Source organism: Mustelus asterias, chromosome 18, assembly GCF_964213995.1.
Source record: "Mustelus asterias chromosome 18, sMusAst1.hap1.1, whole genome shotgun sequence".
Lineage (NCBI taxonomy): Eukaryota > Metazoa > Chordata > Chondrichthyes > Carcharhiniformes > Triakidae > Mustelus > Mustelus asterias.
The window spans coordinates 39,912,900-39,936,140 of NC_135818.1; the positions used below are offsets into that span (position 1 = coordinate 39,912,900).

The 23,241-nt window shown below is 41.0% G+C and overlaps 1 protein-coding gene across 18 annotated transcripts in view; it reads left to right on the forward strand.

Annotated features, from left to right (window-relative positions):
* Positions 1–23,241, forward strand: part of ralgapa1 (Ral GTPase activating protein catalytic subunit alpha 1) — a 244,010-nt gene that overhangs the window by 156,316 nt on the left and 64,453 nt on the right. For all 18 annotated transcript variants that reach the window (XR_013500019.1, XM_078233782.1, XM_078233789.1 and 15 more), the window contains 3 exons: positions 7,452–8,313; positions 14,153–14,224; positions 17,328–17,451. Coding sequence is in view for 17 of the 18 variants with exons in the window: in XM_078233782.1 (XP_078089908.1) it covers positions 7,452–8,313; positions 14,153–14,224; positions 17,328–17,451 (1,058 nt within the window). In the remaining variant the exon portion in view is untranslated. The remainder of the gene's footprint in view (positions 1–7,451; positions 8,314–14,152; positions 14,225–17,327; positions 17,452–23,241) is intronic.

Sequence of the window (23,241 nt, forward strand, 5' to 3'; positions counted from 1 at the left end):
CTCCCAATATGGCCCACATTCTTAATTTGATTAAGTGCCTTCAGAGTGCTACGCTGCCACATAGCTTGGTATTGCTGGCAAATTTTGTAATATGATCGTAAAGCCTTTCATGAATAGCTTGAATAGTAAGGGACCTAGATCCCAAGGGAGCTTAATTGATCACTACCCTTCCTGCCAGAGCTTTTATGTGTAATTTAGTTAGCTAATTCGTCATTAATTGCAAACATCTTAACCTTGAAATGCCTCTGTGAAATTCCTGTCTGAAAATCCTGTCTGAAAATTCATGTAGATTATTTCTGTTGGATTGCTGACCTCCTTAGGTATCCTCTTTGAAGAATTGTAATGCATGAATTTGCTGTTATGTAGTCTTGAGTTGAACATGGTTTCCTGTAAAATGTTCCTTAACATTTTTCACCGTATCATGCTGAGGATCGTTGATATATAACACCTTTCTACTTTCCACACTTATGTATATATTTGCTTCCCATCTTTAAGTGAAAATCATTACAAGCCTTGTGCTGTTGATGACATGATTAGATTATTTTACTGACCCACAAGTCCACCTTAGCAAGGAGCTTTCAACCTAACAATTTAAGCACTTGAGTATTGCTGAAAAAAGAGACATGCTGTTAAAACGTTTTGTCTTGCACTTATCACAAAAATGCCAATAGTAAAGGGAACAACAATATATAGTGTTGGTTGGTTGGCAAGTGGATTCTTCTAGTTAGCGGCTTTGACATTTGAATGCATATGTGAGCAGTTAACTGCCAAGTTTTAGATTCATTTACTAAACAGTCCTGATTGTGTTGAACTGACAACCAATTTAAGATTATCAATCGGGCTCACTTACGTGTGCTAGAAGCTACATGTATTCACACAAGGGGCCCTGTTTTTGCAGACAGAGGAGCATGTCCATGCATTGAGCCTTTTTTAACTAATTGAGCAAGGAAGAATCAACCACACTGCTGTCAAACCAGAGTCACATATCAGTCGGGCCTTGACTATGCTTGTCAGAATATAGTTAGTTGTTGTGTTTCTAGTTACCTGGAAGCTGAATGGCCAGTTGCTCCATGAAGCAACACACATACCTTTTAACGTCTCTGTTCCTGTACTCTTTGGATGCCCCTCGGGGCACTGCCTTGAGCAATCGCAGTTGGTCTGCCTGGTTTGAATTTAAACAAAAGCACGGCAGTCCCACAAATGTTCAACAAAGTATAACTGCTGATACACTCTGGTGACCATCTGTTAACAGAAGTGTTCTGTTTCTGACTATGCTCCAATTTATTTCAGAAAATTACATTTCTTCAAGAGTAAACCATTCTATTTATCAGAGTTGATGTATTAGAAATCTTGGAGACCAAAAAGTTTCAACAAATCTCAAGTATTGGCTTCCACACTCCTGACTCTTTCTTATGCTCTGTCACCAGCTATTTCTAAGCACGGTGTACGGACGTTTAATAGACCTCTGCCTCGTGGCCAACCTTCTGTAATCTTCCCTTTTATGCTAATAGTATTGCTCGTTTCAACTGATCTATTAAAGTGAAGGCTGAATACATTTATATGTTGCAGCATCACCCCAGTTCACCTGAATTGCATATTTCAACCCTCATTAGCAACCATACAGCACGATTTCATTCACACACCTCAACAGTTTTGCAAGATCTACAAGCTAAACAAAACCAAGTTCTTCAGTTAGCATTTCCTGTGTTATTATATTTGCCAAGAAAATTTCAAGAACAATTAGACAGTTGTACTTCGGAAGGCCAACGCTACTATCACTCCTTTGCAGTGTAATCCCGCACATCTAAATGTATTATCATTTAGGGGCATCCAAAGAGTACAGGAACAGAGAAGTTAAAAGGTATGTGTGTTGCTTCATGAAGCAACTGGCCATTCAGCTTCCAGGTAACTAGGAACACAACAACTAACTATATTCTGACAAGCATAGTCAAGGCCTGACTGATATGTGACTCTGGTTTGACAGCAGTGTTGTTGATTCTTCCTTGCTCAATTAAGAACAGATGAACAAATAGTGGCCTAACAAGTGACACTCATATTCATTCTGTTGTGAAGTTGGGTAGAGTAATTGTAGATTCGGAGGTCAGAAGTTAGAATTTGGTGTTTGTAACATTGTAAAATGCTAGGGGGGATATCATTGCGTGGTCCCATTAAAAGGTGGTGCTTTTTCTATACTTAGAGATTTAAAATGCAAGTACATAGAGAACCCAAACTGAAATATTTGTATCGAAAGGCCAAGCAGCAGTTTTTTCCAAGACGACAGGCTTTTGTATTTAGCCGTTCAATTTGAATCAGACACTTAATACCAAAAACCTATTGAATTTAAATCTGATGATTTTGACAACCTAGAACCAATCCTATTGTGGGAAATATTGATAATGTCATCACAGATATAAAAGAAGGGGGCAGTGGGACAAAGGAAAAGAGAGCAACTGCCACCTGCTAGAGCTCTCGGCTCTCAACTCTCTCTCGATAGAGAGAGAATTGCTGGCTCTCATAGCTTCTTATATGTCTTGGAGAAAGCACCATCTAGATAGCAACGGTACCAAAGAAGAAAGAAGTTCCAGACAGAAGAATCAACAGAGAAAGCCCAGAATATTCTGGAAGACACAAAACCTGCTTGTAATTTAGAGTGACTAAATTCTGTTTTTGTTGATGAGTGGGAATTGTATTTATTTGAACAGCATACCATTAGAATCTTGTTTTATTCGGGAATAGTTAATAGCTAGAAGGGATTTATTCGGTTTGTTAATCGATTAGTTGATTTGTTCACTGTTAGATAAATAAATTGTTACGTGTTGATTTTAGAGTGAACGTCAGGGATTTATATTTTTTAACCACAAAAAGTTGCTGAAGAACAGGTCACACCACTTCACACACTTTTTATAGGTTATAGAGTGAGGTACACCTCTTTAGGTGTTTCGGTATTAGTACTCAGAGGGGGATCCACCTCTGCTTTATAACAATACCCACCACTGCAATTTTAATAGAACTCAATATTGTGTAAATCTAAAATGAACAGCATCAATTTGCTACATGTGGTGACCCTATTGGACAGCAGTGCTTTAGCGCTCTATCCAAATCATTCATTTACATAGTAAACAAAGAGTCCAAGCTTAAAACCCATAAGGTACCAAGACCCACTTACAGTCACTCTTAACTCCTGCTTTTCATTTCCTACCTTTTAACCAGTTTTAATTCTGTTTACAACTTTCCTATAATTCCATACCCTTCTCCAATGGACTCTTGTGTGAATACCTCATCATTAAGTGTTGTAGTATACCAATTGTATATCACATCCATTGAATGTTCTCCATCCAATGTATGTTACTTCCTCAGAAGAGCTTATCAGATCTTTGCCCTAAAGTGAAGAGGAACCAATTTGGGATAATACTGACCACATTGTTTGGTGACCAAACTTGGTTTTGGCAAATCCCAATTACGATGCTCCCTTTTATCATCTGGTGCTATTGGTACTGTTAGTCTAATCTAGACATTCACAAAGCCTTTTAGAGGAAATCATGCAATATTGCTCGAGTAACAACAGTGGTCAGTGTGATTTGCAGAAGTTGGTTTTTGTCTTTTTCCTGAAAGCATAGGTTTTGGATGCATTCGCTGTGTTCAGACTCTCAGATTATTGGAAAATAATTAAGTAAATATTCCAACATGATTCCATGTCCTTTGCTGATCATGAAATGTTATTTCTCAGATGTCCTCATTAAAAACAATGACGTGTTGATTTGTGTGCCCCACAGAGGGGCCTGTAATCCTGTTTACAAAGAACAATACAGCACAGGAACAGGTCCTTCGGCCCTCCAAGCCCGCGCCGCTCCCTGGTCCAAACTAGACCATTCTTTTGTATCCCTCCATTCCTGCTCCGTTCATGTGGCTATCTCGATAAGTCTTAAACGTTCCCAGTGTGTCTGCCTCCACCACCTTGCCCGGCAGCGCATTCCAGGCCCCCACCACCCTCTGTGTAAAATACGTCCTTCTGATATCCGTGTTAAACCTCCTCCCCCCACCCCTCACCTTGAACCTATGACCCCTCGTGAACGTCACCACCGATCTGGGAAAAAGCTTCCCACCGTTCACCCTATCTATGCCTTTCATAACTTTATACATCTCTATTAGGTCACCCCTCATCCTCCGTCTTTCCAGTGAGAACAACCCCAGTTTACCCAATCTCTCCTCATAACTAAGCCCTTCCATACCAGGCAACATCCTGGTAAACCTCCTCTGCACTCTCTCTAAAGCCTCCACGTCCTTCTGGTAGTGTGGCGACCAGAACTGGGCGCAGTATTCCAAATGCGGCCGAACCAACGTTCTATACAACTGCAACATCAGACCCCAACTTTTATACTCTATGCCCCGTCCTATAAAGGCAAGCATGCCATATGCCTTATTCACTACCTTCTCCACCTGTGACGTCACCTTCAAGGATCTGTGGACTTGCACACCCAGGTCCCTCTGCGTATCTATACCCTTTATGCTTTTGCCATTTATCGTATAGCTCCCCCTACGTTAGTTCTACCAAAATGCATCACTTCGCATTTATCAGGATTGAACTCCATCTGCCATTTCTTTGCCCAAATTTCCAGCCTATCTATATCCTTCTGTAGCCTCTGACAATGTTCCTCACTATCTGCAAGTCCAGCCATTTTCGTGTCATCCGCAAACTTACTGATCACCCCAGTTACACCTTCTTCCAGATCGTTTATATAAATCACAAACAGCAGAGGTCCCAATACAGAGCCCTGCGGAACACCACTAGTCACAGGCATCCAGCCGGAAAAAGACCCTTCCACTACCACCCTCTGTCTTCTGTGACCAAGCCAGTTCTCCACCCATCTAGCCACCTCCCCCTTTGTCCCATGAGACCCAACCTTTTGCACCAACCTACCATGAGGGACTTTGTCAAACGCTTTACTAAAGTCCATATAGACGACATCCACGGCCCTTCCCCCGTCAACCATTCTAGTCACTTCTTCAAAAAACTCCACCAGGTTAGTGAGGCAGGACCTCCCTCTCACAAAACCATGCTGACTATCGTTAATGAGTTTATTCCTTTCTAAATGCACATACATCCTATCTCTAAGAATCCTCTCCAACAACTTCCCGACCACGGACGTCAAGCTCACGGACCTATAATTACCCGGGTTATCCTTCCTACCCCTCTTAAATAACGGGATCACATTAGCTATCCTCTGGGACCTCACCTGTGTCCAGTGACGAGACAAAGATTTGCGTCAGAGGCCCAGCGATTTCATCTCTCGTCTCCCTGAGCAGCCTGGGATAGATTCCATCAGGCCCTGGGGATTTGTCAGTCTTTATATTCCCTAAAAAAACCTAACACTTCCTCCCTTGTAATGGAGATTTTCTCTAACGGGTCAACACTCCCCTCCGAGACACTCCCAGTCAACACATCCCTCTCCTTTGTGAATACCGACGCAAAGTATTCATTTAGGATCTCCCCTACTTCTTTGGGCTCTAAGCATAATTCCCCACTTTTGTCCCTGAGAGGTCCGTTTTTTTTTCCCTGACAACCCTTTTGTTCCTAACGTATGAATAAAATGCCCTGGGACTCTCCTTAATCCTGTCTGCCAAGGACATTTCATGACCCCTTTTTGCCCTTCTAATTCCTCGTTTGAGTTCTTTCCTACTTTCTTTGTATTCCTCCAGAGCTCCCTCTGTTTTTAGCTGCCTGGACCTAACGTACACCACTCTTTTCTTTTTGACCAATCCCTCAATTTCCCTGGTTATCCACGGTTCTCGAATCCTACCCTTCCTATCCTTTTTTACAGGCACATGCCTATCCTGTAGCCCTAACAACTGTTCCTTAAAAGACTCCCACATGCCAGATGTGGATTTACCCTCAAACAGCCTCTCCCAATCAACAGCTGCCAATTTCTGCCTAATCCCACTAAAGTTAGCCTTCCCCCAATCCAACACCTTGCCCTTGGGACACCACTCAGCCTTTTCCATCACTATCCTAAAGCTAACAGAATTGTGGTCACTATTTGCCACATGTTCCCCTACTGAAACTTTGAAGACCTGACCGGGCTCATTCCCCAGTACTAGGTCCAGTATAGCCCCCTCTTTAGTCGGGCTATCTACATATTGTTCCAAAGAACCTTCCTGTACGCATTTTACAAATGCTTTCCCATTCAGACTCCCAGCCCTACGCGATTTCCAGGGAAATTGAAGTCTCCCACTACAACAATCCTATTTTTCCTGCACCTATCCATTATCTCCTGACATATCCGTTCTTCCAGTTCCCTTGAGCTGTTGGGGGGCCTGTAGTATACCCCCAACATAGTGACTGCGCCCTTCCTGTTTCTGAGTTCCACCCACAGTGACTCGTTACACGACCCCTCTGAATTGTCCTCCCTCTGCACTGCTGTAATATGCTCTCTAACTAATACTGCTACTCCCCCACCTCTTTTGGCCCCTCCTCTGTCTCGCCTAAAACACTAGTACCCCGGAATATTCAGCTGCCAGTCCTGTCCCTCTTTCAACCAAGTCTCTGTCACCGCAACCACATTCAAATTCCTCGTAAGCATTAAGGCCCTGATCAAATACTCTGTAAGATCACTGATTTGGCTTTTGAATGAGGGTCAAATTCTGTTTCTTCCTCTGTGTAATTTCAGCAAACTTTCACCATCTGAGGGAAAACTGCTACATTAACAGAAAGTTGTATAAAGAAATAAGTCATAAAACAACCAGGAAATTCAAACACGCTATAAGCAGTCTGATTTAGAGACGTAGAAATAGCTAAAGCTTCTGTTTGTGCTTTTTGTTTAATATGACTATATTAAACCTTATGTTGAGCCCGCCCTCTGTCACTGGCTAGAAGCAGCTGAAATTTTTTTTTTAATATTTCAAGTTTATGAAGAAGAGATTTTCCACATTAGATGAATTAAATACTTTTCACCAATCACCTAATATTGGCATTGTTATCGCCAAGTCTAATATATTACAAATTAAATTTGAAGTATTTTGTTCTGTACTCTGTGGAGTTCTATTTTTCTTACAATTAGTTTTGTAATGTAGTTCCTTGTGTGCTGTATTGAAACATATCAAATGTATTTAAAAGAGAAGATCTTCTAACTCATTATGCAGACCAGAATTTAAATCTATCTTGTTAAAATGAATAGTGTTCGTGTGTGAATTTAGGTTGATTGTTTGAATATGTACTATAATTCTTGTTGCAGCTATTGGGATCTGAATTTTATCAATGCAGCTTATTAATCTAAAGTAATTCAGTGAAAATGGTCCTGTAACCACACTCAGACCAACCAGGTGGTCTTTACAAAATCTTTTAAAAGGTGTTCAAATTGAACTAAATATAATGATTTACTATTTTAATTTAGCAAAATTAGTAATCAATCCAAAAAAATGTTTTTACAATGTATCCCCTTCATATTTTTTTACAGTGAGAAGCCGCATTCAACAAGGTTTGATTTCAGTTGCTGCCCGGACTGTGATCATTCATTTGGTGAACCATGTTGGCCATTATCCATTGAGTGGTGGCCCTGCAATGCTGACTAGCTTGATAAGTGAAAACCACGATAACCCCTTCACTGACTGCACTGAACTTTCCCCTGAACTTTTTGAAAATCCCAATCTCCAGTTTTTTGTTCTGAACAGTTCCACCCTTATCTCATATCTGGAAATCCCTGTTGAGGACAATATCCCAGGAGGAGGGATGTCAGCTGGACTCTCAACAGCTACGTCAAATGTTAGAATTGTTGTGCGTGATATATCTGGTAAATACTCCTGGGATTCTGCAATTCTATATGGGCCACCTCACTGCTGTCAACAAAAGCAAATTGCTCACAAATTCACAAATCTTTGTAAAGAAGAACAGATGGTTGAACCTGCCTTCAATGAGTCAGAAACTGATGATAATTTAAGGGAATATTTGGTACCTCAAACAAAAAGAAGATGCAGGGAAATAGTGCCATCTTGGGATGTAATTCGTGATGATGAAGATGCCTTGGATGAGATGCTGCAGTACTTGGGTTCCACCAGTCCAGAGTGTCTCCAGAGAGCTGGTGTGCAACTTAATATCCCAGCTCCCCCTCCTGTTTGTATTTCAGAGAAACAGGAAAATGATGTTATCAATGCAATTCTAAAACAGCACACGGAAGAGAAGGAGTTTGTGGAAAAGCATGGCAATGACCTAAATATAAAAGCAATGGAACAGGAGCAACCATGCCCACAGGAGCCACAATCTGTTTTTTACTATTGCAGGATGCTGCTGAATATTCTTGGCATGAATTCGTGGGATAACAGGTAAGACGCAAGAGATAAATACCATTTACGTTTGAAATAATTGTACATTTAATTAAAAATCTGTCCATTTTGTTTTAATCTCGACACTTATTAAATATGCTATCAGACCCTCCAAATTTGTTAGTAGATGTGAATTATCAAGATTACTATAACTTATGATATTAAAATTGAATATTATGTAAACAAGGTACAAAATTTTGCAACAAAAGTAAACTTCCAAAAATGCAATTGTGTTTTCATTTTAATCATCTTCCCCACACTACAGATGGTTGGCTGATTCTTCATAAACCATGGATGGGATTCTCCCAAAAAAATTTTAAGTGTCAAATTTGTGTAAAAACTGGAGTAAATGGGAGTTTAAAAAGAATCTCCCACAATCTGCACTGCAGAGTTCACAAGCGTGAATCACATTAAAATGCTGTGGGCGGGGCCTATTCTCGCTGGAGAGACCAGCAGCTATCCCCACTGGAACGCCGGCAGCTGAGCGGGCCACTGTGCATGCGCCAATCTGTCAGCACCAAGATCGGCGCATGCACTGTGGCCCCTGTCTGCCAGCCTCCCGATTTCTTTTTCAACCGCTTAGGTTATACTTTCTTCACAGCACTAACCAATGAAACTTTATAATGAATATTAAAACAATACTGTCCTTTTCAGGGCATGCATATCAATAAATAAATAGTATGCACTAATTGGCTTTCCGCATGTTTAGCTGGTTGTGACAATCATCTTGTGATCTCTGCAGTCATTTTTAGACAACGAACAAGCAAGTAAAAACAGCACAAATAAATGGGACTGTGGCCCAAGTTTTAGGTTAAACGCTTTAGATCCCAGATTATAACAATTTCTTCAGATCCTATCTACACAATAACAAGCAATTTACCCAATTCTCCCTGCAGCTAGCTGGGACTGCACTCATAATGGCAAAATACTTTTGAATGCTATTTTAGCAGAAAATGTTAACAGTTCGGGTTAACACGAGTTAACTATTGCCCAACCGCAGGCATTTGAGATTTGCTTTGTTGCAGGGTCTTTTCAGATACTAAGTAATGCCTAAAACTTAGCTAATACAAAGACTCACAAAGCCAATGTCCCGGTTAAAGTCATATCTTTATTTGACCAACGATCGATGGGAGAATGTGCATTGGGCAATTCAATATCATCTTTAACGAGAAAAAAAAGTTAAAGTTTATTTATTAGTCACAAGTAAGGCTCACATTAACATTGCAATGAATTTTACTGTAAAATTCTCCTAATCGCCACATTCCGGCACCTGTTCGGGTCAATGCACCTAACCAGCACGTCTTGCAGACTGTGGGAGGAAACCAGAACACCCAGAGGAAACCCACGCAGACATGGGGACAACGTGCAAGCTCCACACAGACAGTGACCCAAACTGGGAATCGTACCCAGGTCTCTGGCGAGGCAGCAGTACTAACCACTGTGCCACCGTGCTACCCCTGAGCATTCCAATACCACTCTGAGGTTACAATGCATCCTCAGAGTTTTAAAAACACAGTATTTAAAAACTGTGACTAGCCTCAGCGAGTACGCCACTACGGTAACCGATTTCATTAGTGTGTAGAAGACTGTGTGCCAAAGAAGCAAACTCACGTGTTTCCCAACCGAAAACTATGGATGAACAAGGATATCCACTGCTTGCTGAGATCTAGGTCTGAGGTATTCAAGTCAGGTGACCCTGACCCTTAGAAGAAAGCCAGATATGACCTAATGATATCCATCAAAGATGCCAAAGGACAGTACCGGCCCAAGCTAGAGTCCCAGACTAGCCACAAGGACCCCCGTCAACTATGGCTAGGTCTGCAAGACATAACAGGCTACACGATGAAGGCATGTAAAATCGCTGGCATCAACGCACCCCTCCCTGCTCAATGCATTCTGTGCCCGTTTTGAGCAAGAGGTCAGCGAGAGCACGCCCTCCACCCCGGAAGCCTCGGACAAACCTGTATCTGAGGTCACCATTGCAAATGTCAGAACAGCCTTCTCGAAGGTCAACCCACAGAAAGTGACTGGCCTGGATGGGGTACCCGGACGAGCATTCAGATCCTGCACAGGGCAGCTGGCAGGAGTATTCGCAAACCTCTCTTTACAATCTGAGGTTCCTACCTGCTTCAAGAAGATGACCATTATACCGGTACTGAAGAAAAGTCGAGCAGTGTGCCTTAATGACTATCATCCGGTGGCTCTGACATCCATCATTATGAAGTGCTTCAAAAGGTTAGTCATGGCACGAATCACTTCCGGCCTCCCAGATTGCCTGGATCCACTACAATTTGCCTACCACCACAACAGGTCCACAGCAGACCTGGCCCAGCACTCAACCCTGGAACACCTAGGTAACAAATAAACCTATGGCAGACTCCTATTTATCGACTGCAGGTCAGCCTTCAACACCTTTATTCCAACAAAACTCATCTCCAAACTCTGTGGCCTGAGGCTCAGCACCTCCCTCTGTGACTGGATCCTGAACTTCCTAACCCACAGACCCACAGTAAGGATAGGCAACAACACCTCCACGATCATCCTCAACATCAGTGCCCCACAAGGCTGTGTCCTCAGCCCTTTACTATACTCCTTACAAACCTGTGACTGTGTGGCCAAATTCCCCTCCAACTCGATTTTCAAGTTTGCTGATGATGCCACCGTAGTGGGTCAGATCTCAAACGATGACAAGACCGAGTACAAGAAAGAGAGAGAGAATCTGGTGAACTGGTACGATGACAATCTCTACCTCAATGTTAACAAAATGAAGGAGAGGGTCATCGATTTCAGGAAGTGTAGTACATGCTCCTGTCTACATCAATGAGGATGAAGTAGATATCATCAAGTTTTTGGGTGTTCACATCACCAAACTGTCTTGGTCCCCCCCTCATGCTGACACTATAGTTAAGAAAGCCCACCAACGCCTCTACTTTCTCTGAAGACTAAGGAAATTTGGTATGTCCACCACGTCTCTCTCCAATTTTTACAAATGCGCCATAGAAAACATTCTTTCGAGTTGTTTGATTTGATTTGAGTTATTATTGTCACATGTCTTGGTATACACTGAAAAGTGTTGTTTCTTGTGCACTATACAGACAAAGCGTATTGTACATAGGGAAGGAAAGGAGAGAGTGCAGAATGTAGTGTTACAGTCATAGCTAGGGTGTAGAGAAAGATCAACTTAATGCGAGGTAGGTCCATTCAAAGGTCTGATGGCAGCAGGGAAGAAGCTGTTCTTGAATCAGTTGGTACGTGTCGTCAGACTTTTGTATCTTTTTCCTGACCAAAGAAGGTGAAAGAGAGTATGTTCGGGGTGTGTGGTGTCCTTAATTATGCTGGCTGCTTTTCCAAGGCAGCGGGAAGTGTAGACAGTGTCAGTGGGTGGGAGGCTGGCTTGAGTGATGGACTGGGCTTCATTCACAACCCTTTGTAGTTTCTTGCAGTCTTGGACAGAGCAGGAGCCATACCAAGCTGTGATACAACCTGAAAGAATGCTTTCTATGGTGCATCTGAAGGTGTTAGTGAGAGTTGTAGCTGACATGCCAAATTTCCTCCTTGTTCCAAAGAATGTGGTTTGTCTGCTAAGTCTTCACCCTATGATGCCTCGCAGCAGCCTGCCTTTGGCTAAAGTATACAATTACTTTAGAAATACGGCTAAAAATATATTTTAAAGTCCAAAATACATGTTGAATCTCTTACTGTGTTCATACTGTTTTCATGTAAACAGTTCCCCTATTAGGCTGAGAGTCTGATCTGAGGTCATTTCACTCAGTGCTGGTCGTTTTATTAGTTTCTTAAATCCCTGATTATTTGCAATTTATCTAGCCTGCTATGAATTTCTCCAAGCTTAATGGTAAAAATTGGGTGGCATGGACAAGTTGGGCCGAAGGGTCTGTTTCCATGCTGTAAACCTCTATGACTCTGAGTTCAATATGACTCCAGAGAAGGGTCATGTTGGTCTTGAAACATTAACTCTGTTTCTTTCTCCACGATGCTGCCAGATTTGCTTAATTTTTCCAGCATCTTCTGCTTTAATTTGGGGCTCTTGTCACATGGGTGTGTTCTAGCATACTTAAGCTGCCTTGACCTTGTTCCTAAAATGGATTGAACTCATTTGACTCCCCCAGGAATTAGAAGATATTTGTATAATACTCCAGCTTAAAAGTTAGCAGTCAACCTCAATTTCTTTCACCGGACGGGAAACCTTCCAACAAGATCTGTTCATGTGGTTTTTGTAGCTGCAGAATGAGGTAGCAATGTTATTGTCTCCATTGGAGTTCTAGCTCCAGCTATTTTTTTATTGGTACCTTTTCTAATCAAAAAAGCCAATTCAAATTAAGTCCAATCATGGTCCTCACATGAGGGACAAACCAGATCCAAGCTGACAGGACAAGGATATTGCATCCTATCTTGGGCTCGATCAAACAGGATCCAAGCTTTTGCAGCCACCTTATGATGAGAAGCATTTATTGTTGTAAACTTTTTCATGAGTGGCCACCAGCATTTTAAGAAGTAGGACCAGAGTTTTTTATAATTTGTCAGAATGGCAATGGAAAGCAAGAACCTTCAAAGAAAGCTTCTTTATTGATGGGTACCAGCATAGCTTAGTACAAGAGTATCCGTTTTGTAGAAGATTGCTACCAGTAAATATTTCTAAGTATTTATTTCCTTATCCATTGGTTGATCAGTAAGGGCGCTTAGGGCGGCATGTTGGAACAGTGGTTAGCACTGCTGCCTCACAGCACCTAGGGTTAGGGTTCGATTACTGGCTTGGGTCACTGTCTGTGCGGAGTGTGCACACTCTCCCCGTGTCTGCGCGGGTTTCCTCCGGGTGCTCCGGTTTCATCCCACAGTCCAAAAAAAGTGCTGGTTAGGTGCATCGGCCATGCTACATTCTCCCTCGGTGTACCCGACAGGCGCCAGAATGTGGTGATTAGGGGATTTTCATGGTAACTTCTTGTAACGTCAATGTAAGCCTACTTATGACGCTAATAAATAAACTTAAAAAGTTAAGGTTGGAGGATATGAATCGGTTTCTCAGGCGGTCACCAAGCCTTTTCATTCAATTATAAGTATTCCGTGACACTGTTTGACTACAATATTTTTGAGAGAAGTTCTGCTTTAAATCCTGTGAATGTATAACTGCTTAAGTAGCCCAAATATAATGTGAAATGCCTGCTGTGAGATTTCTTCAAAGAAATTTAGAGCTATATTTTGCGCATTGCAAAAATAAATCAGTTTGAGATCCACAGCTCCCAGGTGAGGAGGGATGAACTGGCTCCCTTTCTTTATTTGACCCCTTAGTTTGTCACAACAAGGTTAATTTTTTTTTAAATCACTTGTCTCGTGGATATCTTTTCCCAGCCCAAATATTTTCATGTTTTAAAAGGAACCAATTTAACCAACCTTTCTTGAGTTAAAAAGGTGAGTTTATTAATTACTACTCAGATATTTGCAGCATCCAGGCACGGAGGGCAAGCACTTGCCTCTGGGATTTAATTTATGCATGTCTATGCCTGGATTAAAGTTATGATAAAGTCAGGAGCTGTGTGATTCTAGTATTGATGGTTTAGGAAGAAGTTGATAACTACTTTAGGTTAATTAGATTTTTGTCGATGAGAAACAGCAGGACAAACCTAAATTTTCAAACAGAAGCTAGTGCTTATTTCACTAAAACAATTTATTTGGGTAGCCGATATGTAAATTTTGTCTGGTGCTGCTGATATCCCCAGTGTAATTCATCAAAACACCATGATTGATTTTATGGCATTAGCCTATCATATATGCAAATAAAATCAGTAGTGTCCATTCTAATTTTCAACCTTTTGTTTTGCTGTAGGACAAGTTTCCATCTTCTGAAGAAAAATGAAAAGCTTTTACGAGAACTGAAAAACCTAGACTCGAGGCAATGGTAAATGTTTTTTCAGTAATTGCTATCCTTGGGTTTTAGGCTCAAATACTTTTAACTTTTAGTATAACTTTTGGAGATTCCATAAACTGAAGAGAGCAGACAGCAGGGTTTTTTTCTCATTGTAGAATAACAATGTTTTCTTAGACTTATTATGATATACCAAAAAGCATCCAGATGCAATGCAAGTGAGCTGGAAAATCATCATTTTAAAGATTTTCCAAAGCCTGAAGCTGGAAGAAAATTTGAACTAATCCCCGGTTGTCTTTACTTGTTTTGCAAGCTGCTGTATTCCAGAGGTTTTGATAATCAACAAAAACAGCTTCAGTTTTGATCAGTAAAGTATTTTTTGTTCAGTAGACAATGTTGTCTCCCTGTTGAGGCATGTTTCAAGAGAAGCAGGTCATCCCAAACCCACCCCTCAGTGTCTTTCCCTATGACTGCTCTTGAGTAAACCTAGATAATGAACTTTGGCAGATGATTCAACCACTGGAACAATCGAAACCAAATCCAATCCTATCCACAGGCCTGTACTTCCAACTTAGATACTTGGACTAATTACCATACCTGCCATCAGCCTTTCTAGCACAGACCTGCAAGTGAATCTGATGCTGTTGACCTGTATAACTCAGCTGCTCAAGTACCAACTAGCTGAACCATCCTTTATTTCCAAACATAAGGTGCAAACCAAATCGGTTTCTTCCAATTCAATATGTTACTCAGTACATTTACAGTTGCAGTTAATACTTGCAAGATTCATTACATGTCAAACATATAGCTGGTGCTATAGTTTTCAGCCTCTGTGTGCCATGGGTGAAAATATTAAACAGTAGCCCACCATCATTTTGCAATTGCTGTGGCTGTGCCAAGCTTTGGTGCCTACCTCAACATCTAGTCCTGAACCTCAGAATATGCCAGTCTGCAATACTCGGCCATGGACAGTTCTTTGCGTTAGAAGATCAGCAAGTTTCAGGCGGGCCAAAAAGTCTCTTTCACCGAGCGGACGGTCTTCCAGCTGTAGTTGATGTTTATCTTGGTGTGCAACCCAGAGAGCAGTCTGTAGAGCACAGCGTCACACAGCTGCCTGGGATGAACTTCATCAAAACCCACTGCATTTCTTTCTGAACCTGCTTTACAAAAGCACATTGCAGGAGGAGGTAGGTGATGGTTTATTTCCCACCACAGTCACATTGAAGGCAACATTCAGAATGGGTTGAACTCCAGGCATGCAGGAAAGATTGGACATGGTGGACCTTTCTCCCCAACAGCCATGCTATATCTTGATGCTTGTTTGAATGTTCTGGCATTCTGCCAAGTGACCATGGTTTTATCTGGGGACCACCCAACAGGATCCACCATCCCCCAGCTGAACCATCTATTTATTGTTCAAAAATACAGTTTTATAAATTAATGAGTAAAGTATATTACACGACATTTCAAACTTGATATTACATAAGATACAAACCAAATCTGTTTCTTCCAATGCTGCACGTTACTCGCTATATTTACAGTAAATATTTACAAGATTTGTTGCATGCCAAACATACAACCCAAAGAGCTTTACCCAGTTTCCAGCCCCTTGGTGCATTATGGTTGAAAGACCTTGGATGTTGGCCTTTCCACATCGTGTCTTTGATGTTGCCACCCGTGCTTTAGTGTGTTCCTCACCATGTGGTCCTGGACCTTGGAATGTTTCAGTATGCAACACTTGGCAACTCTTTGCACTGAAAGACCAGTCGGTTTTGGACGGACCAAAGAGCAGTCTCTCTTTCTTCCCCCGCCCCTCCCCCTCAATGAAACTGACCCCCACCTCCAAAATCTTTTCCTCTTCCCTGAGATACTCCGCTTCTCCCTGGCCTGTTAAATACCTTTAAACTTGGCTGGAACTTGAACTTAGATCGGATGAAAAATATTTTCAGGTAAAAGGATAGGAGCGGCAATCCAACTCCAGGCCTATAGATGTTTCATTCAGCAATAAAACGAGTAGATCCAATACTGAGCATTAAATAGTAAAATCAATATTTTACATTTCATCTTTCTATTATTCATCAGCTGATCAAAAAACATTAATCTCTGACTGTTTTATCTTGATTTTTAAACTAGCTAAATGAGTTAACTTTTCATTTATGGTGAGGTAATGTCTTGATTGGAAAATGCAAAGTGGTAAATTCTTTTTTGCTTCAAATTGACTTCAGTGTTAAGTTCATTTTACCAGCAATCATACTATTTGGACATAATTTATTTCTGTGAGTGTAGAAAATTACTAGCTTATCTAATTTTTGGATGATGCTCATGCTTTGAAAACAATTTAACTTACAAATACAAAACTTCTAATTTCCCCTTCAGAGAATCATTATAGAATCCCTACAGTGCAGAAGGAGACCATTCGACTCTGCAACAGAACACGTTACCCAAACTCTAACCCCACGCATTTACCCCACTAATCCCCCTAACCTATACATCTTGGGACAGTTTAGCATAGCCAATCCACCTAATCTGCACATCAATTCCCTCTGACTAATTAATATGCCTACATGTGTGTTCCCCCACAACTGTTTTTTATTCTTCCTTTGGATGTGAGCAGCACTGGCATGGCCAACATTGGTTGTCCATCCCTAATTGCCTTTGGGAAGGTAGGGGTGAATTGCCTCCTTAAACCACTGCAACCCATGAGTTATAAGTACAGTGCTGTTAGGAAGAGAGTTCTAAGATTTTGATTTCACTTGTTACTGTGTCAGAATGGTGTGAGACCTCGAGGGTAACATGCAAATAGTGGTGTTCCAATGTGTTTTGCTGCTCTTGTCCTTCTCGGTGGTGGAGATCATGGGTTTGCTAGGTCTTTACATTACTCCCTTAAGAATTGAAGTGCAATAACAAACAAAGCCATTTGCCCAGGAGGATGTGTTATGACTTCAAATTTATGAAGGGCAAAATGTCCCAATTGTTTTCCATGTTTTGGTGCTTGCTGTTTTAACCATATTTGGAAGCTTAAACTTTGAGAGAACCTGGGCGATTCAATATTTCATTGTTTGAAATTAAATTACTATCGACATTCCACAGTAATATTTGCCTAGTGTTCAGTTACCTACTGTTTTGTTTCATGCAGTCGAGAAACGCACAAGATAGCGGTGTTTTATGTTGCTGAGGGACAAGAAGATAAACACTCCATTCTAACGAATACTGGAGGAAGCCAATCCTATGAGGATTTTATAGCAGGGCTTGGTTGGGAGGTAAAGTATCCTGTGCTTATTTATTTTTCATATCCCTGAATAAATTCACACAAATAAGATTTTCAGTATTAGAAACTGTTATCATAGAATCCCTACAGTGCAGAAGGAGGCCATTCGGCCCATCGAGTCTGCACCGACCACAATCCCACCCAGGCCCTACCCTCACATATTTTACCCACTAATCCCTCTAACCTACACATCTCAGGACATTAAGGGGCAATTTTTAACCTGGCCAATCAACCTAACCCGCACATCTTTGGACTGTGGGAGGAAACCGGAGCACCCGGAGGAAACCCACGCAGACACGAGGAGAATGTGCAAACTCCACACAGACAGTGACCCGAGCCGGGAATCGAACCCGGGACCCTGGAGCTGTGAAGCTGCAGTGCTAACCACTGTGCTACCGTACATAGAAGTCCACAAAAATGGCTGCTCTTTGAGGAAGTGGACATGGAATTTGAAGATTAGTTTGCACAATGATTTGAAACATGGGACTGAAGTTATGCTTTTCTTCCTTGTTCATCTATTCTCCCATATCTTGGAAAAAATCTATTATCATGTTAGGATTTTTTTTTAAATCAGGAGATGCTGTCAAGAATTTTACACTTGGAGAAATCATGCCACTTTCTCAGAATCTCAGTACGTAGAACCATAGAAAGGTTACGGTGCATATAAAGGCCATTCGGCCCATTGTCTACCCCACCCAAAAAAAGAAAAAAAAGGAACTAGCCACTCATTTTAATCCCATTTTCCTGCATTTGCTCTGTAGTTTTGCAGGTTGCAGCACTTTAGATGCCCGTCCAGGTTCCTTTAAAGAGTTGTTGAGGTATCTTTGAGTGTTTCAGGCTCAACCACCAACTTAGGCAGTGAAATCCAGATGTTCACTACCTTCTGGATGGAAAGCTCTTTCCTCATGACCCCTTGAATCTTCTTACCAGTCACCTTAAATCCATGCCCCTTTATAATTGACCCTGCAGCTAGGGAAAACAAGTCTTTTCTGTCTACCCTATCCAGGACCCTCATAAATTTGTAAACTATAATTAATTCACCCTTAGCCTCTTCTGTTCTAAGGAAAACAACCCTACCCTATCCAACCTCTCCTCATAGCTGCAATTTTCAATCCCTGGCAACATTCTTGTAAGTCTCCTGTGCACTCTCTTCAGAACAAGTATGCCCTAGCTAGAACTGTACACAATTCCAACTGTGACCCAATTGGCATTTTATACAGTTCTATCATTACATCCCTGTTCTTTTGTATTCAATACATCGCCCGGTAAAGGAAAATGTCTGGCACCTTTAATTGTCCCCAGTTTATTACTTATTCTGTAATCAATAAGTGTCATTCTTGATGAACTCCCAGAAAGAAAACTTCCCAATCTTTATCAATTCTATTTCGATAACTTTACAACATCTTCACCTCAGTTCATCCAAACGTGTTTTGCAGCAATATTGATTTTGGTGTTGAAATATTAACTCTTCTTTGAAAATTGCAAGTGCTAACTTCAAAAAGTCACTGTTGGTTAGTTCAACCTTTTCCTCAGAAGGTGTTCTTTTGTATGATAACGTGCAAGGTGACACTACAGTAATGGAGACTCATCCAAAATAATCAAGCTATAAACTATATTGCCTCTTATGTGGACTAAAATTTGAGATTCTTCCACAACATAATTGTCCTTTCCAAGACGGATCCTAGCATCTGTGGAACTATCACATCAAACGTATCATGTTCAGAAGAGAAGAAAGGAAGGGAATGGTCAAAAGTTGAAGTCTGAGATACAAACTAATATTTTCCTCATTTCTCTTGAGTATTAAATTTCCCTTTAATCTTAGTGTGGATTTCACAGCTGGACCTTCAATCAAACGATACATTCTCTGATTTATCCTTCATATATAAAAATCTTTATAGTTTGTAAACAAACCAATGCTAGTCCTCTTTTGTGCAGATCTTCCTTTTGAAAACCAAATACATATTTTGTACTGCATATGTTTTTTAAATTAGCACATTTTTCATTTAGTTACCCTCATGTATCGTAGAAACCTATTTTTATCTGTAATCAAAATTGTTCATGAAATACTGAAACTGCTACTTTTATAGGCATCAATTTAAATCTCAAGACAACTACCTATTTTTTCCTCCACTTTCTGCTGTGGTCAGTAAGGTGAAGCTATATCATACTGAAAAGTTCGTGCATTATGGGACACATTTCACATTTCATCCTTTCTCTGTTCAAATACTTTTATGGGTAATTTGGTTGATAAATTTTTTTGCACAGTTTAGACTTCCATTCTGGCTCGCTATTTTCAGTTAAATGCACTCTTGCCTCTGAATCAGAAGAATAATGCTTTGAGCTGTTCTCCAGGACTAGAAGGTGAGAACATATAGACCCATGCATCAGTGCAGTACAGGCATTGTTGGAGGTGCTCATTTTTAGATGAGATGCTGAACAACTGTATCTGCCTATTCAGGTGGATGTAAAATGGGTACTGTTTGAAGAACAATGTCCAAGCAAACATGATATGTGGCTGGCTCATGAGTACCAAAAATAATTTAATGGTTATTAATCTTATGTCCAGTTGTTAGGCTGTGTTGTGAAAACATTGGGTGCTTTGTTTGTCCACATAACAGCAGTTCAAAAGTAATTGATTATCTGTGAAGCACTTTAGCATGTCCCAAGTGGCTTTGTTCCTTGCTCCTTATTTTCTCCCTACCTCCACCTTTTAGTAATAAAGAAATATAGAACATGGCACTGAAGGAAACCATTTAGCCCATTGTGTCCGTCCCTGCCAGAAACAGCTATCCAGTAAAATCCCACATTCCAGTGCCTGGTTCATAACTTTGTAGGTTATGGCAATTCAAGTGCATATCCAAATACTAATGTAAGGGTTTCTGCATCTACCACCATTTCAGGAAGTGAGATCCAAGCCCCGCCACCCTCTTGAGTGGAAAAATTAGTCCTTTCGGGGCGGCACGGTAGCACAGTGGTTAGCACTGCTGCTTCACAGCTCCGGGGACCTGGGTTCGATTCCCGGCTTGGGTCACACTGTGGAGTTTGCACATTCTCCTCGTGTCTGTGTGGGTTTCCTCCGGGTGTTCCGGTTTCCTCCCACAATCCAAAGATGTGCGGGTTAGGTTGATTGGCCATGCTAAAATTGCCCCTTAGTGTCCTGGGATGCATAGATTAGAGGGATTAGCGGGAAAAGTATGTAGGGATATGGGGGTAGGGCCTGGGTGGGATTGTGGTCGGTGCAGACTCGATGGGCCGAATGGCCTCTTTCTGTACTGTAGGGTTTCTATGATTTCTATGATCCTTCCATTGATTACTTCAACCAAGGGCATCTATTTATTGATCTTTATGCTAATGGAAATAGATTCATCCTATCCACTGTCTAGCCAGAGAATATTGGAAAATGATGGTCAGAACATTTATTAATTCCTCCCTTGCTTCTCTTCATAGAATGGAAAACGTTTAATCTAGTCTTGACGATTTATCTACTTTCTAAACCCCTTTAATATGTTCCCTCTCACCATGGTTATCCTATCCAATACTACTTTAACTATAATGTCTACATAATGCCTCTATTCTCTTTTTTGTGAAGAAAAATGCAAAATATTAATTAAGAACCTTGACACTTGGATATCCTTTTTGGTCCCAAATAGGACATATTCTTTCTTTAGTTATCCTCTTACCCATTATGTGTTTATAAATCATCTTTGGGTTTTCCTTTGCCATATTACTTCATGCCCTCTGTTTGCTTTCCTTAATCTCCTTTTTAATTTCACCTCTGCCCTTCATATTTTGCAGTATTAAGCTCTTATGTTAGATGGGGATAAGCTTCCTTTATTTTTGCTTAATCCTACTCTGCTCTTTGACATCAGGAAATGGGAAAGGGATCTCAATTTGAGAGTCCCCCTTTTTTTCTGGGAATATATTTGTTCTGAACTCTTCTCTACTTTCTCCTTGAATGCCTGTCATTGCACTGAGATCAACTTACATTTAAGTAGCTGTTTCCCATCCACTTTTTGGAAAAGAAAATTACATCTCAGCCTTATAACCTTGGCCTTTCCCCAATGTAATTATTTTACTTTTATTTTTACCCTTTTCTATAACTATGCTAAATCTAACGCAATTATGATCACTACCACCAAAATGCACTCTCACTGATGACCCTTCCAACTACTGTAGTCCCTGAACTTAAGTCCAGAAATGCCCTTTTTCTTGTTGAGTTTGCAACTCATTGGGGGGAAAAAAGTTCTGAATGCATTCTCAGAATTGTGTATCATCAATGCTGTTTATATTGATTTTATCCCAGTTAGTATCAGGATAATTGAAATCCCCTACTACTACTGTCCTATTGTTTTAGCACTCATCAGCACCATAACAGACACATGGGAACACCACCATTTGGAAGTTCCCCTCCAAGTTGCTCACCATCCCGACTTGGAAATATTTCACTGTTCTTTTACTGTTGCTGTCTTTTGATGTCACTGGGTCAAAATCCTGGATCTCCCTCTCAACAGCATTCTGTGTACCTATACCTCAGGGACTGCAGCGGTTCAATAAGGCAGCTCACCACCAACCTCTCGGGCAATTGGGGGTGGGTAATAAATGCTGGCCTAGCCAGCAGCGTCCATGTCCCAAACATCCGCTTGTCTAACTCCCCCTGTCTGCGAGGTGGTGGGGAGCTATAGTATACTTCCAGGAATGTGATTGTCCCTTTTTCTTCCTTCCTCAGTTCAACCTATTTGGCCTCAGTTGATAATCCTTACAGTATATCATCTCTCCTCACTGCTGTAATTATTTATTTACTAAATATTACAACCTCCCCCTAACTCCACTGATTTATTTTAATCCTCTCTCTATCCTGTCTGAAACCAGGTATGTTGAATTACTATTGTGCCCTCCTTTATGAACCTATGGTTCAGTGAGTCTTGTTAATCTTCCATTTTTGGAGATTGGCTACTGCTGGTGCAAATTGTGAAATGATGTAACATTTGAGATGATATATTGATCTTACTGGATTCCAAACTAATGAGGCAGAGTCATTAGTTACACTTGAATAGATCCTCAGTAGCTTAAACAATAGAAAATAATCTCTAGCCCTCATTGCAGAAGATTTTCTTCAATTACTCCAAATGGGCCACTGTCATCATCCTGTAAGAGATGAGCACTCTGGTCATAACTGAATGGTTTGAATCTTCTGAGGAGTGGCAATCACTGTTGGATTGCCACTCAGCTCCTCTTGTGAAAACCTCCATTCTGAAACGAGTGGTATTGGAAATTGTATTAGGTTATTGGAAATATCTGAATTGCTATTTGCACAATTGCTCTGTCTTATGTTTGTAATGGCTACCAGAATTGATTTATTTTGCACCTACCATTCCAGTTTCCTTCAGCTGCATAATGTTACACTAATGTACAAGAAAATTCCCAAGTGAGCCAGCATGACTGCCGCTTAGAGAACTTAATTATCTTAATTTTGAGGAGATGGTGGCCTACTGGTAATGTCACTGAACTAGTAATCCAGAGGCCCAGGCTAATCTTCTGGGACACAGGTTCAAATCCTGTCATGGAGGCTGGTGGAATTTAAATAAAATTAAATCTGAAATTGAAAGCTAGTTTAAGTAATGGTGAGCATGAAATTTTAATTGGTTGTCTGAGAAATTATCCTAGGTTGTCACAGTGCCAGGGACCCGGGTTCTTGGGCCACTGTCTGTGTGGAGTTTGCACATTCTTCCCATGTCTGCGTGGATTTCCTCCGACATTCTGAAAGACGTGCTGGTTAGGTGCA